The sequence below is a fragment of the Thalassophryne amazonica genome, chromosome 14, assembly GCF_902500255.1.
Source record: "Thalassophryne amazonica chromosome 14, fThaAma1.1, whole genome shotgun sequence".
Classification (NCBI taxonomy): domain Eukaryota; kingdom Metazoa; phylum Chordata; class Actinopteri; order Batrachoidiformes; family Batrachoididae; genus Thalassophryne; species Thalassophryne amazonica.
In genome coordinates, this window is record NC_047116.1 from 93,715,640 (window position 1) to 93,730,087 (window position 14,448).

The window sequence follows — 14,448 nt, forward strand, 5'->3', positions numbered from 1 at the left end:
TTATTATGTCCTTTGATCATATGTATGAAAAACAGAAAAAAGGGGAAATTTCACACTTTTATTATCTTTACAATGAAAGTGTGTTAAGAAATTTGTTCTAATAGTCTATGATGACTTTTTCACCTTTTTTCAGCATCATTATATGCAAATATTGCCGTTTTGTGCTTGTCCCACACCCAGACTTTTGATCTTCAATGATAAAAATGAATGGTAAAGAAACGTTTTTTCTAATGTTTTAAAATATCTCTGAATAAAATATCAGTAAAATAATCAAAACATAATTGGGGTATTCATTGTCATACAACTGTTGATTTTTTTTAAACAAAATGTAGTTGTCCCACACTCGTATTGCCGTAATTTCCACCACAACACTGTAATGTCCCTTTAAACAGTTTGTATGAAAGCTTGTTTGGGTAGTTTCTATGGAGATAAACAGTGACATCAGAGCACATGTATATAGCGCCAAATCACAACAAACAGTTGCCCCAAGGCGCTTTATATTGTAAGGCAATGGTGTGGTGGAAATTACATTTACAAGGCCAATAGTGCCCGTAGTTAAAGAATCACCCGCTTACGTGAAAGATTCATTCAAACTAATTTTGATCTGAGTCACATGCCACAAAAAAATTGGCAGCAATTTTCATCAACAGGGACCTTCTGTGCTGACTTTGGGTCAAAACAGCAGAGTCCATTTTAAAAGACAAAAACCTGCAAAATACTCAGCGCTTATACTTTTGTACCAAATCAGATACAAGACTTGAAAATGAGTGAAACAGAAGATCAAAGGATCAAGAAGAAGAAAAAGTTACCAAAAGAGTAAAAAGAACAAGACAAAAAAAGGGAAATTAAGAATTAAATTTAAGAATCTATGTTGTGTTGATGAGAAGATGTAAATCCTATAGAGGCCCACTGGTGTCGGTGCTTTTCTCCAGATTCCACAGCGTGAAGCAGACAAGAGTCTACGACACCAGCCGAGGCCAGTCCGTGTTTACAGCTGGACGGACTGGGACAAGGACACAGATAAGCAGTGCGACCATGAGTCAGCGGTCTACATATTGGGAGCCCAACTCCTGATCTACTGAGCTTCTTATCTGATGTGTTAAACAAAATACAGCTGCGTAAAAAAAAAAAAAAAAGTATGAAACTATGAATTTCAACATAACACTTGTCTTCAGACTCTCTGTTACGGAGTGGAAAGCACTTTCAATCCGTCATCGCACCATGCAGCTCAACGCCTGTCCATCTGTGACATTTAAGGGAGGAAGACGGATGAGATGAGCAGCACATGGAGATGCTCTCTGATTCTCTACATATGGTGTGGCTTTCCTTCACGGCGTGCACGGCACTAAGTACAGTAGTGTTAAGAATAATAGTAGTGCTTTGTGACTAAAAAGTTTAATCCAGGTTTTGGGTATATTTCTTATTGTTACATGGGAAACAAGGTACCAGTAGATTCTCACAAATCCAACAAGACCAAGAATTCATGATATGCACACTCTTAAGGATATGAAATTGGGCTATTAGTAAAAAAAAAAGTAGAAAAGGGGGTGTTCACAATAATAGTAGTGTGACATTCAGTCAGTGAGTTTGTCAATTTTGTGGAACAAACAGGTGTGAATCAGGTGTCCCCTATTTAAGGATGAAGCCAGCACCTGTTGAACATGCTTTTCTCTTTGAAAGCCTGAGGAAAATGGGACATTCAAGACATTGTTCAGAAGAACAGCGTAGTTTGATTAAAAAGTTGATTGGAGAGGGGAAAACCTGTACGCAGGTGCAAAAAATTATAGGCTAGTCATCTACAATGATCTCCAATGCTTTAAAATGGACAAAAAAAAAAAAAAAAAATAGAGACGCGTGGAAGAAAATGGAAAACAACCATCAAAATGGATAGAAGAATAACCAGAATGGCAAAGGCTCACCCATTGATCAGCTCCAGGATGATCAAAGACAGTCTGGAGTTACCTGTAAGTGCTGTGACAGTTAGAAGACGCCTGTGTGAAGCTAATTTATTTGCAAGAATCCCCTGCAAAGTCCCTCTGTTAAATAAAAGACGTGCAGAAGAGGTTACAATTTGCCAAAGAACACATCAACTGGCCTAAAGAGAAATGGAGGAATATTTTGTGGACCGATGAGAGTAAAATTGTTCTTTTTGGGTCCAAGGGCTGCAGACAGTTTGTGAGACGACCCCCAAACTCTGAATTCAAGCCACAGTTCACAGTGAAGACAGTGAAGCATGGTGGTGCAAGCATCATGATATGGGCATGTTTCTCCTACTATGGTGTTGGGCCTATATATCACATACCAGCTATCATGGATCAGTTTGGATATGTCAAAATACTTGAAGAGGTCATGTTGCCTTATGCTGAAGAGGACATGCCCTTGAAATGGGTGTTTCAACAAGACAATGACCCCAAGAACACTAGTAAACCAGCAAAATCTTGGTTCCAAACCAACAAAATTAATGCCTCACAGATGTGAAGAAATCATGAAAAACTGTGGTTATACAACTAAATACTAGTTTAGTGATTCACAGGATTGCTAAAAAAGCAGTTTGAACATCATAGTTTTGAGTTTGTAGCGTCAACAGCAGATGCTACTATTATTGTGAACACCCCCTTTTCTACTTTTTTTTTTACTAATAGGCCAATTTCATAGCCTTAAGAGTGTGCATATCATGAATGCTTGGTCTTGTTGGATTTGTGAGAATCTACTGGTACCTTGTTTCCCATGTAACAATAAGAAATATACTCAAAACCTGGATTAATCTTTTTAGTCACATAGTACTACTATTATTCTGAACACTACTGTACAAACGTGTGTGCATGCTTGTGTGATGTCACTGCAGTCGAGCATGTGCTTCTATTTAACGTCATCTAATCCACCGAGGGGCCATGAACCAATGCAGATGAGATGCACAGCAGTCACTGACCTCACAACTAAGCACACAGAAGAATATGTGTGTGCAAATGTGACAAAGCTTTAATATGACCTGATGATTCTGCAGCTGTCAGCTGGCAACAAGAAGACAAACTACAACTCACACATAAGCATAAACTTGGACAAAGATTTGATTTCACATGAAATAGTCATTAAAGTGTTTAACAGAGTGCTTTGAAGGGAACAAAAGGAAAAACAAAACACAACTTTGTTGAAATTTACCTTGATCCCTGGAAATGTCTGGCTTGTACCAGAATTTGGATGTGTCTTGGACAAACTTGACATTTAACTTGCTCTCAGGGCTTCCATCTACAATGAAAACAAAACAATACAACATGTCAGCCAATGAATGTTGTGATAATAATCAGGCGTGCACATAACTGGTGCTCAGGTGTGCTAAAAATAAATGATGCACAGCACAAGATGGAGGGAGAGATGACAACAGACTGTAGGAAAAGCACTTCCCTCCGTGTTTTTTTCTGAGCATCACTTATTTTTAGCGTGCATGAGCACCATGACCACCAGTTATGTGCACGCCTGCTAATAATTTTTGCATTTTACACAAAATGCACGTGTTGTCTCTTTTTGGTGAAGAATGTCTTACTGACTTGCAGTCTGCTGTCATAACTGACGCACAAGTTATTTAATGGTCGCAGTTCGTAGTTTTTGAAATTTTGCATAACACGTTAAAATTTCTCTCTCTGTGTCATGATGTGTTTGAAATGTCTGTTTTGGGGAGTGTATGTCCCTACCATGCATGTTGAACCTGGAGAAGTCCGAGAGGGTGTGGAAGTAACTGGGCGTGCTTCCTCCACTTGACAGTGGTGACATTGTCTTCCCATTCATGGTGCCATACGATAGTGATCCGTTTGGCCTATCACCACTAGACATGCGCCTCTTCTCAGGAAGCTGTGGCTGGAATCCAGGAGGTGGACTACCCTGCCGGAACCCAACTCCCATGCCCAACAATCCACCATCGTGGTAGCCTGCAGGAGAGATGGGGAAGGATGGCGTAGGGGGGCCCTGGTAGCCAGAGGAGCTGCTTTGTCTCGACAGGTTGCCGTGTCTCTCATCTGGGGTGGTGTACCCGCTGTGCATGGGGTGCCGGTCCAAACTGGGGCTTCTCTGAGACACTTGTGATACAGATGAGTGGCGTCCCAAAATCGGACTTCCTTGAGGTTGTCGAGCAAGAACGGGGCTGCCCTGCAGAGCCTGGACACGAGAGGTTTCTCTGCCGAGGACTGGGCTATTCTGAGACCCTTGTCCCGATGAGGCCTGTCTGCTGAGGACCGGGCTGCTCTGTGCTCCATGCACCAGACGCTGGCCAAGGATGGGACTGCCACCAAGACCTGGCTTGTGCACATCAAATCCATTAGTATGTGGTATTTGCTGGACCACGATGGAACCCTCCTGATTAGAACCTGGGTGCTCTTGGCTGACAGGACTAACCACAGAACCAAGGACATTTGTCCGGTGCAGCATTTCGGGACTTGCATGGCAAACTGTGGTCTGGGAAGGGTCTGAAGCGGATGGGCTGTGCTCTGAGGCCACACAGCTTCTCAGGACAGTGTTGGGCTCGAGACCAGTGACAGTAGGAGTTGTGGTACAGAGATACCCGGCGGTAGGGGAGTTGGAATCCAGGTATGAAGAAGTGGGTGTGACAGAGGCTTGATATGAGGGAGCAGGAGTGTGGCAGGTGCTGTCTGTTGTTTGGGAACGGAATCCTGGATCAGTAGTTGGTTGGGACGGCGTGTTAACACCAGTCTGTGTTAAGGTGAAATCACTGGAAGAGAAATGAGCAGTTTAAACTGCAGTGTTTTTAACTGGCCAGTAGGTGACTTTCTACTCACGTATAAATGATTGGTAAATATCACAGAGAAAAAATGTTTAAATTTTGCAATTTCATCCGATGGACAAAACTATTGAACTGAATGATTAAACAGTAATTCACAGGAACTTTGCTAATTAGAAACAACTGTAGCTGCAAAAAACACAACCAAACATATGATGCCCAAGTTAATTATCCTTTTTGATAATTGTTTGCCTTTTTTCAGGCGTGGGTCATTAAAATAAACTGTTTTCTGGCCTTGGACTGAAATATTCAGCTTTACCCCTCTGAGCTCTGGATGGGGCTGCTGCTGGACAACGGTGGGTTCAGGACATGGGAGGGGGGACTTGGGCTCCTGTGTTGGGCGGTCATCTTTGGCGGTGGACTCAGGCTTCGCGGTGACGTAGGTGCGTCTCCGCCTGCTGCCGCCGCCGACCTGGCCACAGACTCCACATAACTTCTTGGTGCTGCATGTGAGAAAGAAAGTGTTTCTTTTAGGTCGAGTCAGAGAAGCATTTCATATTTAATGCAATAAATCATGAAATCAAATTTATTAATTTATATAGCGCCAAATCACGACGAGTCGCCTCAAGGCACTTCACAAAGATCATTTAAAAGGCAGAATAAAATGAATTAAGAGTAAAAACACAATAAAAAAATGTAAACATAAATAAGTAAAAGGAATAAAATAAATAAAATGAATAAAAGAAGGCACACAATCGTATAAGATACTAATGATAAAACAGGGAAAAAAGTGTCTTCAATCTGGCCTTAAAAGTCTCCACAGAGTCCGACTGTCTGATCTGTGCAGGCAGATCATTCCAAGATCAGAAATCATAGATTTCTAATCTGTGTTACATGGTATGATGCTTTATTACAGTTCAAATTAAACTTTAATTATAACATATGAATGCTGAATTATGATTTATCTTTTTGCTTAAATGTGAGATGAGGTTTTTTTTTTTGGTGGTGGTGGGGGGTTCTTGCTTATTGTGTGTGGCTCAAAACGCACTGAGGACCTCGTTGTGATTGCCAGGGGTCACGTTTTGGTGCTAAGGTTTAATCTCCACATTATTCTGTTTCTGGCATCACTCTTCGTGTGTTACTATTATTCTCCGTGCTATCTCACTAATTTTCTCCCGCTGTAAATATTCTTTGACGTTTTGTCCATGTTTCTTGGAACTTAACTTCCTGTTTCTGGTCTTCGCGAGTCTCCATACTTATGCTAATTGTTTACACTTCTTTAAAATGGCTCTTAGACTATTCCCTTGTAGTCTCGTCCTGCTCTCTCACGTTATTGTTCCAGTGCTTTTTCCAGTGTTTGTGCCTTGCTCCTAAAGGCTGTTGGTCGCAGGCCCATGTTCCTGGGATTTCCCTGGTTGGTACGTTACTAACCTTTTGCCTGTTTGCAGATAACACTCTGCTGCCTCCCTCTGAAATACTGTTACCTGTTGGACTGACCACCTGTGTGCCTGACCTATTGCCTGTTTTTGACCCAGGCTGTTGGGTCTATATATTTGCATGCTGGCCAATAAACTTGCTTTTACCTTCTATCCTCTTAGTTCCCTGCATTGGGGTCCTTTTGCAAAACATTACATTAATGATTAATGGTACATCATCTACAGCACATAAGACATGTCCATCTGGGGTGTGTCCAAGTCATTGTGCACACCTGATCTCATTAGATCTCAGATATTACGCAGAGTAGCTCCTGATTACTACTTGGCTGGGAAACCACTCAGGAACATCAGGAGCTGCACATGTTTCTCCATACACAAATGGAATTCAATCAGGAAGAGCATCTGCCCTAAAACCCATACCAAAATCCTATGTGGCTCTCTCCCAAATCCAGTGAGGCATCAAAAAGAAAATAAAGAAAGATCTGAGTATAGAATCAGTCATGGGTGTGTTTTGGAAAATGAACTGCATTTATATAGCACTTTTCCATCTCCATCAGATGCTCAAAGTGCTTTACAATAATGCCTCACATTCACCCCAGTGTGAGGGTGCTGCCATACAAGGAGCCCACAACACACCGGGAGCAACTAGGGGATTAAGGACCTTGCCCAAGGGCCCTTAGTGATTTTCCGGTCAGGCTGAGATTTGAACCGAGGATCCTCTGGTCTCTAGCCCAACGCTTTAACCACTAGACCTTCACCTCCCCTCGGTCATCCTTGATGTTTAGAAAGTGGACTCAAGTGAGAGGTTTTCTGGCAAGTGAACAAATGTGTGTCATTGTGACCCAGCACACCAGTGAAAAACATCTGCCAAAGCCGCATGAGGTGAAACAGTGAAGACATAATATCATGTTTTGTATTTTTCCATGAACGCTTGCTTTTATATTCTTTAACTGCTGTTTTCACTTCAGTTTCATTGTGTGAGAAAGCAGGGTGCACCACACGTGCTCTGTCTGATTTTTGGGCACTTGATATTCTACAAATACACTCTGCTGGACTCTATAGCAGGTTTTTGGTAATCTAAAGCACAAACATGTTCTAATTCCACTGAACACCAATGGTCCATCACTGTGCCTGGATGCACAGGTGGACTCATGACCTTAAGGGCAACTGGTGCTGTGCGGGAAAACCTCACCTGCATCAGGTGGAAAAGAGGAATGATTTGTTTTACAGTGTAATTTGAAAACTATAACACAATGCTAAAATACCCTCGGCTGTATTAGCACAAAAATAGGAAACAAAACCTTTTGACCTCTTAAAATAGGTCAAGATTAGCCATCTTTGAACTTGTCCAATGTCTGTGTCCCAAAAATGTTTCCTGTGAAATTGAAGACTCTGGCAGTAACAGGACTGGATTTATGCCGAGTACAGACAGATGGACAGATGCAACGCCTTCACAATACCTGATGACCATATTTTGGCTTCGAGTAATGAAGTAATGGTCATATGGCCATAAACCAATAAACAGAAATTAGTGAAGGACAGTGAGTTGGTTTGCAGTGGCGCAATTTAACCCCGAGTAGGAAAAAAGCAGTAAATGAGGAAACTAGGGATTAACTCATGAGCAAAACAGTAATGTAACATGATAACTTGCTTCTGAACTGGATCATGAATGACAGATGGCTGTAGGCAACCTGAAAATAAGCATGACCACATGTGATATGTAGCTGGGTTATCACAGAACAGCGGTGTGGACGAGATAAAGAACTTCTCATGAATGATGTTGAAGATGTGCATCATCAGAGCAGCAATCTTACCTTCCTCACCTTCACTGCTCTCATCATCTGCGGAGCATCATTAAACATAATCCAGAAAAACCATCAAGATAAATGTAAAGGCACTAAAGAACAGCAAGGACGCAGAAACAGTATTATTACGTACGTGAGGTATGTCTGTACTGGAGTTACTATAAATTATTTGCATGCGTTTTCTAACTTTCAAAAGACTGTCCAGCATTATTTGAATGAAGATAAAGATAATCTGTCATGGACATGGACAATGAAGTGGTATAGAAGATGATTTTCTTAAAAAGAAGACCTGAAAGTTCAGCTACAATTTGCCAGATACAAGCCAAAATTTGATGTTTTGGTGACAGAAAATCCTCCTGTGTACCACTTCATCATGAAGCTGTACAACCGAGGATACAAAATTTAAAACATGCACTGTGCACAATTTGTCCAATCACAGAAGCCTGTAGCTTCTTCTGGGTGTCTTGGTGGCTTTCCTCACTCTTCGTCTTCATGCACAGTCACTCAGTCATGCAGATTTACCACAGAGTGTCATACTGTCTGTATTTCTTCATAACTGATGTACATAAAGTTCAAGACATATTCAATGACTTGGAAATGTTCATGTATCCATCCTCTGACTTGTCTGAAGAAAACTGGCAAGAAAACTGATTACAGGTGAACCTCATTAACTCACGAGTTGGGGTCCACAAAATCGTACCGTGAGTTATCTGAAACAGCAGGTTAATGAGGTTAACCACTAAAACTTAACATCAATTACAGAGGAAGTCGAGACACAGTGGATCAGAAACTTTGTTTTGTGGCAGCATAAACACATTATGCACATGTTGAGGTCATTCTATTGTGGCTTTAATCCAGCAGGTTATTGTTTATAAGGCTGTGTTATTTATGTCTCCCCAAGAGTAATTTACAGGTGTTTAAAATGTTTGATTCACTGTGCCTCAGACACTAATTCACAGGGCACAGTGAATCAACTTAGAACATAATGAAAAACACATGATTAGAAAGATTTCTACAAAATTATTAAATATGAGGTCTGTTAGAAAAGTATCGGACCTTTTTATTTTTTGCAAAAACCTGATGGATTTGAATCACGTGTGCTTGCATGAGCCAACCTTGAACCTTTGTGCGCATGCGTGAACTTTTTCACGCCTGTCGATTGCATCGTTTTCTGTTAAGCAGCCTTTGTGTGAGGACATGTTTGTGCGCTCGGTGGATTTTCATTGCAAGGAAAAAGACGGAACGACTGGAGCAGCACCGCATCAAATTTTGCCAGAAACTGGGCGACAGCCAGGTGGAAACCATTCGGATGATTCAGACGGCTTTCGGTAACTTTTTAGTCATGTGACTATCCGAGAAATTGTGGAAGAGGTGGGCATGTCACAGCATGTCCTGTGAGACTTCAACACGGAGGCACTTTTGCTCCACCATCAGCAGCAGCATGAATTTCACAGCAACTCTTTTCATGGCCAAATCTTCTGTCACAGTGGAATGTACCGAAAAAGTGCTGATGTCCACCTCTTCCACAATTTCTCGGATAGTCACACGACAGTCCCGCATCACCACAGCGTTCACTTTGGAAATTATCTTTTCATTTCAGCATGTTGACAGCCGCCCGGAGCGCGGCTCGCTCTCCACCATTGTGCGGACGTCTTTAAACCGGTTGTACCGCTCCTTAATCTGTATGATGCCCAGAGGATCGTCACCGAAAGCCGTCTGAATCTTCCGAATGGTTTCCACCTGGCTGTCGCCCAGTTTCTGGCAAAATCTGATGCAGTAGCGGTGCTCCAGTCGTTCCGTCTTTTTCCTTGAAATGAAAATCCGCCGAGCGCACAAACATGTCCTCACACAAAGGCTGTTTACCAGAAAATGACGCAATCGACAGGCGTGAAAACGTTCACGCATGCGCACGAAGGTTCAAGGTTGGCTCATGCAAGCACATGTGATTCAAATCCATCAGGTTTTTGCAAAAAATAAAAAGGTCCGATACTTTTCTAACAGACCTCGTATATGCTGATGCATATACAAACTAGAATCCAGCAAACTAGCTATGTGATGTGTGAGTGTGTTATACAGTGATATAATTCCTTTAGAAAGTATTATAAATACAACTGTCATCATTTCTGTTCAAACATGAAAACAGTTGTTTATATACACAAATTATAAAAATAATTCATGGAAAAATGAATGTATAAGCTTCAACAAGTAATATTTGTCATCCACTTGATACTGGGACTTAGTAAATCACTTTCTAGACTGATTCACTGTGCCCCGGGTGCATGTGACACACGAGTCATGCTATCAATAGCTGATAGTCTAGAGAAGACATAACACATACTCATCAGTTGGACGGGGTTGTCTTCTAACTAAGAACACGTTTTTGGGCCACCTTTCCTTTGTTATGAGAAATAAATACAAAGACACTGACATCCACAAAAATTACTTTTGGTAAGAAAAAAACTGACTTCATTTGCCACTTAGTTTTACCCTTAATGTATCCAAAAACAAAACACTAATTTATAAGGGGGATGTCTTTATGCATAAAAATATGGCATAACTGCAAATATATATGTAGTTTTGTAGATATAGCTACTGATTCACTGTGCCCCGTCAATCACCGTGCCCTGGTTTCCCCTACAGGAGTCTTAATTTTCGGGGTACACAAATCAACCGTGAGAAAAGCCTAAACAGCTCTTACGCATAAGTGAGTTAACAGGGTTTACCTGTATTTACAGGTATTACAACAAAGCATTCCATTACTTATGCAACCCATCATCTTGGCTTTTTATATTTTCAATTAATTTACATCAAGTTGAAGAGATTTGCTTTGAGTTTGAGTTTAAGGAAGATAATTTTAGAAATTTTTATATTGAGAAGCCCGATTTACTCTTTGTATTTGAAATGGCATAAACAAATTAAAACGTGTGAATTATCAAACAGCCCAATACTTTTGGAGGGCACTGTATATACTGTAGGTTTGACAAACTCAGGTTGAGGGCAAAGTCCTCTACAGTAGACTGTGTGTGCTACATCTGAAAATTTGACATTTCTAGACATACTATGATCTTGAGAAAAGAAGTACAATGAATATGAAGTACAATGAAAAGTTAAAACTGACCTGATCCTGTTTGGTTGAGAAGAATTTCTGCCGGGTTGTGGGGCTTCAGTCCCAGCGCTGACAGCGGAGTCTTGGCGAGACCCGGCGGTGAGCGACCTGAAGAAAACCGCATCCGTTACCACCACGCAGACGGTGACATCACAGCTATCTCGACAGCTGCTGCCTGTTTTATTGATGTGTTTTATGTGTCTATTTAATTGTCAGAGGAAACTAGAACCAAGATTTCACACGTATTCTCAAGAAACAAAAATAATAAATTGAAGATGCATCCAATGAAGAAAAACTATTTTGATTGCTAACTTTTTCTTTTGATCTGGGTCATTTCACAGTAATTGATCATTTTATGTCTTGCCTGACAGAACCCCCTAAAGATAAGGTTATTTATTTTTTTTTTTAAGATAAGGTTTTTTTAAGGTTATTAAATATGACGTATAAGGCATATTCTTAAGAATTAAACCAATTAAAGACCCATCTTCATGATTAACACATTTAATATGATGAACAGAAATTTAGGACTCTGTAAAAAAAGAATGATGAAGTCTGATAAAGATTTTGAACTTTTAAGAAAAAACTGAACACAAAACAAGAAATATTATTCATATTATCCACTTGGACTTTGGTGCCTTTCTAATGGTGGTCAGTTTGTTGTTTCCTTGCCGACACAAACAGGTAAAGAGCTGTCGAGATGCAGTGACACGTTCAGACAGGCTGACGCGGGTTTATGTTCAACGGGATGTGACCATGCATCATGACCTGATGAGCAAACATGCAAAATGTGACAAACCTTCGACTCTGAGTCCGTCCCAGCACAGTGACACATGCGTCAAATACGAGTAGCAACAATTCTCACCTGGCTCCCCAGTGGTGTTTAGCAGATGAAGGTTTAAGGATTTTCAACTATTATGTTTGTAATTTATAGAATTTCTAGGTCGTTTTAGCGATACCCGCCTTTATTTAACAAAAAGTCATGCTTGGAGCTACAATTATTTAATATTCTATTTTAATAGTGACTGGTGTGTTCATCTGACTGCCAACCCAAAACTCATTATTATATTATTCTAAAACCTGAAATGCTAACAGAACCTACGAACTGGAGTTCTTTTAAATGAAATGGGCCCACGATGTGACCCTACCATTAAATTGTATCTCGTCAGACTGCACTCTGTTCCATCTGAGGGAGGTATAAAGACTCAAGCGTGTCTAAATTGTCTATATTCAGTACTGCGGAAAGGTTTTAGACGTGTGAACATTTTGATTTAAGTGTAGCATTTGATGATTTTTTTTTCTTTATCAGTGGATCATCAGAAAATAAAACTTGAGAATTACAAAAATAACAGTTATTAAAGCTGTATGGCCTCTTTTTAAAAAAAAAAAAAAAAGATTTAAGTCATAAAAATAATTTTCTTTGGCCCTTATACAGTTTTTTTTTCCTTAGCCTTTAAATAAGGGATTCATAATATGATATTGCCAATATAAATCAAAATCCACGCTGCTTGGAAACAATTTAGAATTTCGACCCCTGATGGGTAGAATTTCAAATGATCAGATGCCATATATTAATTTGCTAGTGAAATCATAGATCCCGTTGAGGATTGGCCTGAGCTCTGCGGGGATGCTGGGAAACACAAGATGACAGCCAATGAGAAGAAATAAAGAAAGGCAGTGTGACGTCAGCTGGCTGCTCACTCAAACATAATAAACCAAGATGGCAGAAAACACTCCAAAACAGCTTATTGCTATATAAATCCAATATGTTTCTCATATTTTATTAAAAGTTAGCAAGAAATAAGTACTTCTAAATCTATAAATGCTGTTTTTGAAACCAAATAACACCTCTGAAGTGATTTACAAGACATCTTACAGATGTTAGCGTGCACGCTCCGGAACACACATCAAGCAAGTGGGTCAGGTTAAAGGTCATCTCAAAGCTTAATGCGTGTGCACACATGCTTCCTCCTGCAGTCCGTTTGCACGATGGCGTTTGAAGGAACAGACAATATTCTTTACAAAATTCCCCCCCAGAAAAATATGTTCTATTCATTAAAATGAGCTGTAATTTTGCAAAAATTAATGTCAAAAAATAAACCAACACTATAATGTTTGGATTTCAGCAGAAACTAAATTTTGTCAGTTTTGTGAAATTTGAAAGGCTGTACAGCTTTAAAGTAAGTAATAAAGCATCGCATTTTGAACTTCAAAACCAAAAACAACAAAAAAACTAAACTGGCTTCTTTATCAGTGTCTTGCTCAGTTCATAGACACATATTGCAGCTAATAAACTCACTCACTCATCTTCAACCACTTTCTCCAATTAAGGGTTGTTGCTAATAAACATTCAATGAAAAAAAAAAGTTCTTGCAAAAATCTGATTGATTAAATGTGACCCAGTTTTCTTATAATTTACATGAAACCACCTAAAGGACGTTTTATTACCCAAATTTCTTTTGTATAACAAAAGGGAAAATAGTCACACATTTCATTTTTCTATATTTATTATTTAGAAATATTGATATTTAGCAGCTTTATCTCTCTTTGTAAACCGTGAATACCACAATAAATATGCCTAAAATACTTGCACAGTACTGCATAAACGTAACACAGTTTTGTCATTCATAATAATTTTACTTGTCATTTTGCAGACTCATTCTTTTTATTATTATTATTATTATTATTATTATTATTATTATTATTATTATTACCAATTCCAGGTCCATACAATGCTTTATAGAAATTATTCTTGTGACAGACTCATTCTTATCAGTGCAAAAGCGTGTCCAAACGTGACCAAACACTGCGGTTCCCCTCCACTATAAACACATACACACACATGCAGAAAATAAATAAAGTCTTTCAAGCACAATTATCAATGACAAGACATAAAATGGATCAACTGTCAGGAACAGCAAGGCAGCGTGGGTGTGGAACGAGCCCAAACCTCAAACACAAATTCAACACAACACAGAGAGCAGCACCTGCTCAGACACTTAGAACTGCACGGTCCTGCACGGGTGCACCTGTGTGTGTGTGTGTGTGTGTGTGTGCTTGATTCTAATGAGTCCATTTGGTTGCTGGTGCTGCTCTCCTGTGGCTCTCATGCGCTTCAAAGTAGTGCAGGAGTGGAATAAGTGACGGCGTTGGGTCACGGGGGCAGAGGGACGGGATGGGGAGGTGAAACATGGCTGACACCGTGACACACTGGACCTCCGGCTGAGAGATCCTCCACTTACCAAAGAATCCCAAAATTCTTTGCACTTGCATCCTAGATACACCCATATTTAATGGTACTTTATATGTGGAACAAGCCACAGTGGACACTGTGGGAGTGGAATTTGGGAGTCTACTGCACAGACGTGTGTGTGT

General features: G+C 40.1%; 1 protein-coding gene across 1 annotated transcript in view; it reads right to left on the reverse strand.

Moving 5' to 3' along the window:
- The window catches only part of tns1b (tensin 1b), a 432,602-nt gene that overhangs the window by 13,046 nt on the left and 405,108 nt on the right, over window positions 1-14,448 (reverse strand). Inside the window, exons 22-25 of the mRNA XM_034186320.1 lie at window positions 11,089-11,184; window positions 5,049-5,232; window positions 3,690-4,720; window positions 3,160-3,246 (exon numbers count right to left, since the gene is read on the reverse strand). Coding sequence (XP_034042211.1) covers window positions 3,160-3,246; window positions 3,690-4,720; window positions 5,049-5,232; window positions 11,089-11,184 — 1,398 coding nt within the window. The remainder of the gene's footprint in view (window positions 1-3,159; window positions 3,247-3,689; window positions 4,721-5,048; window positions 5,233-11,088; window positions 11,185-14,448) is intronic.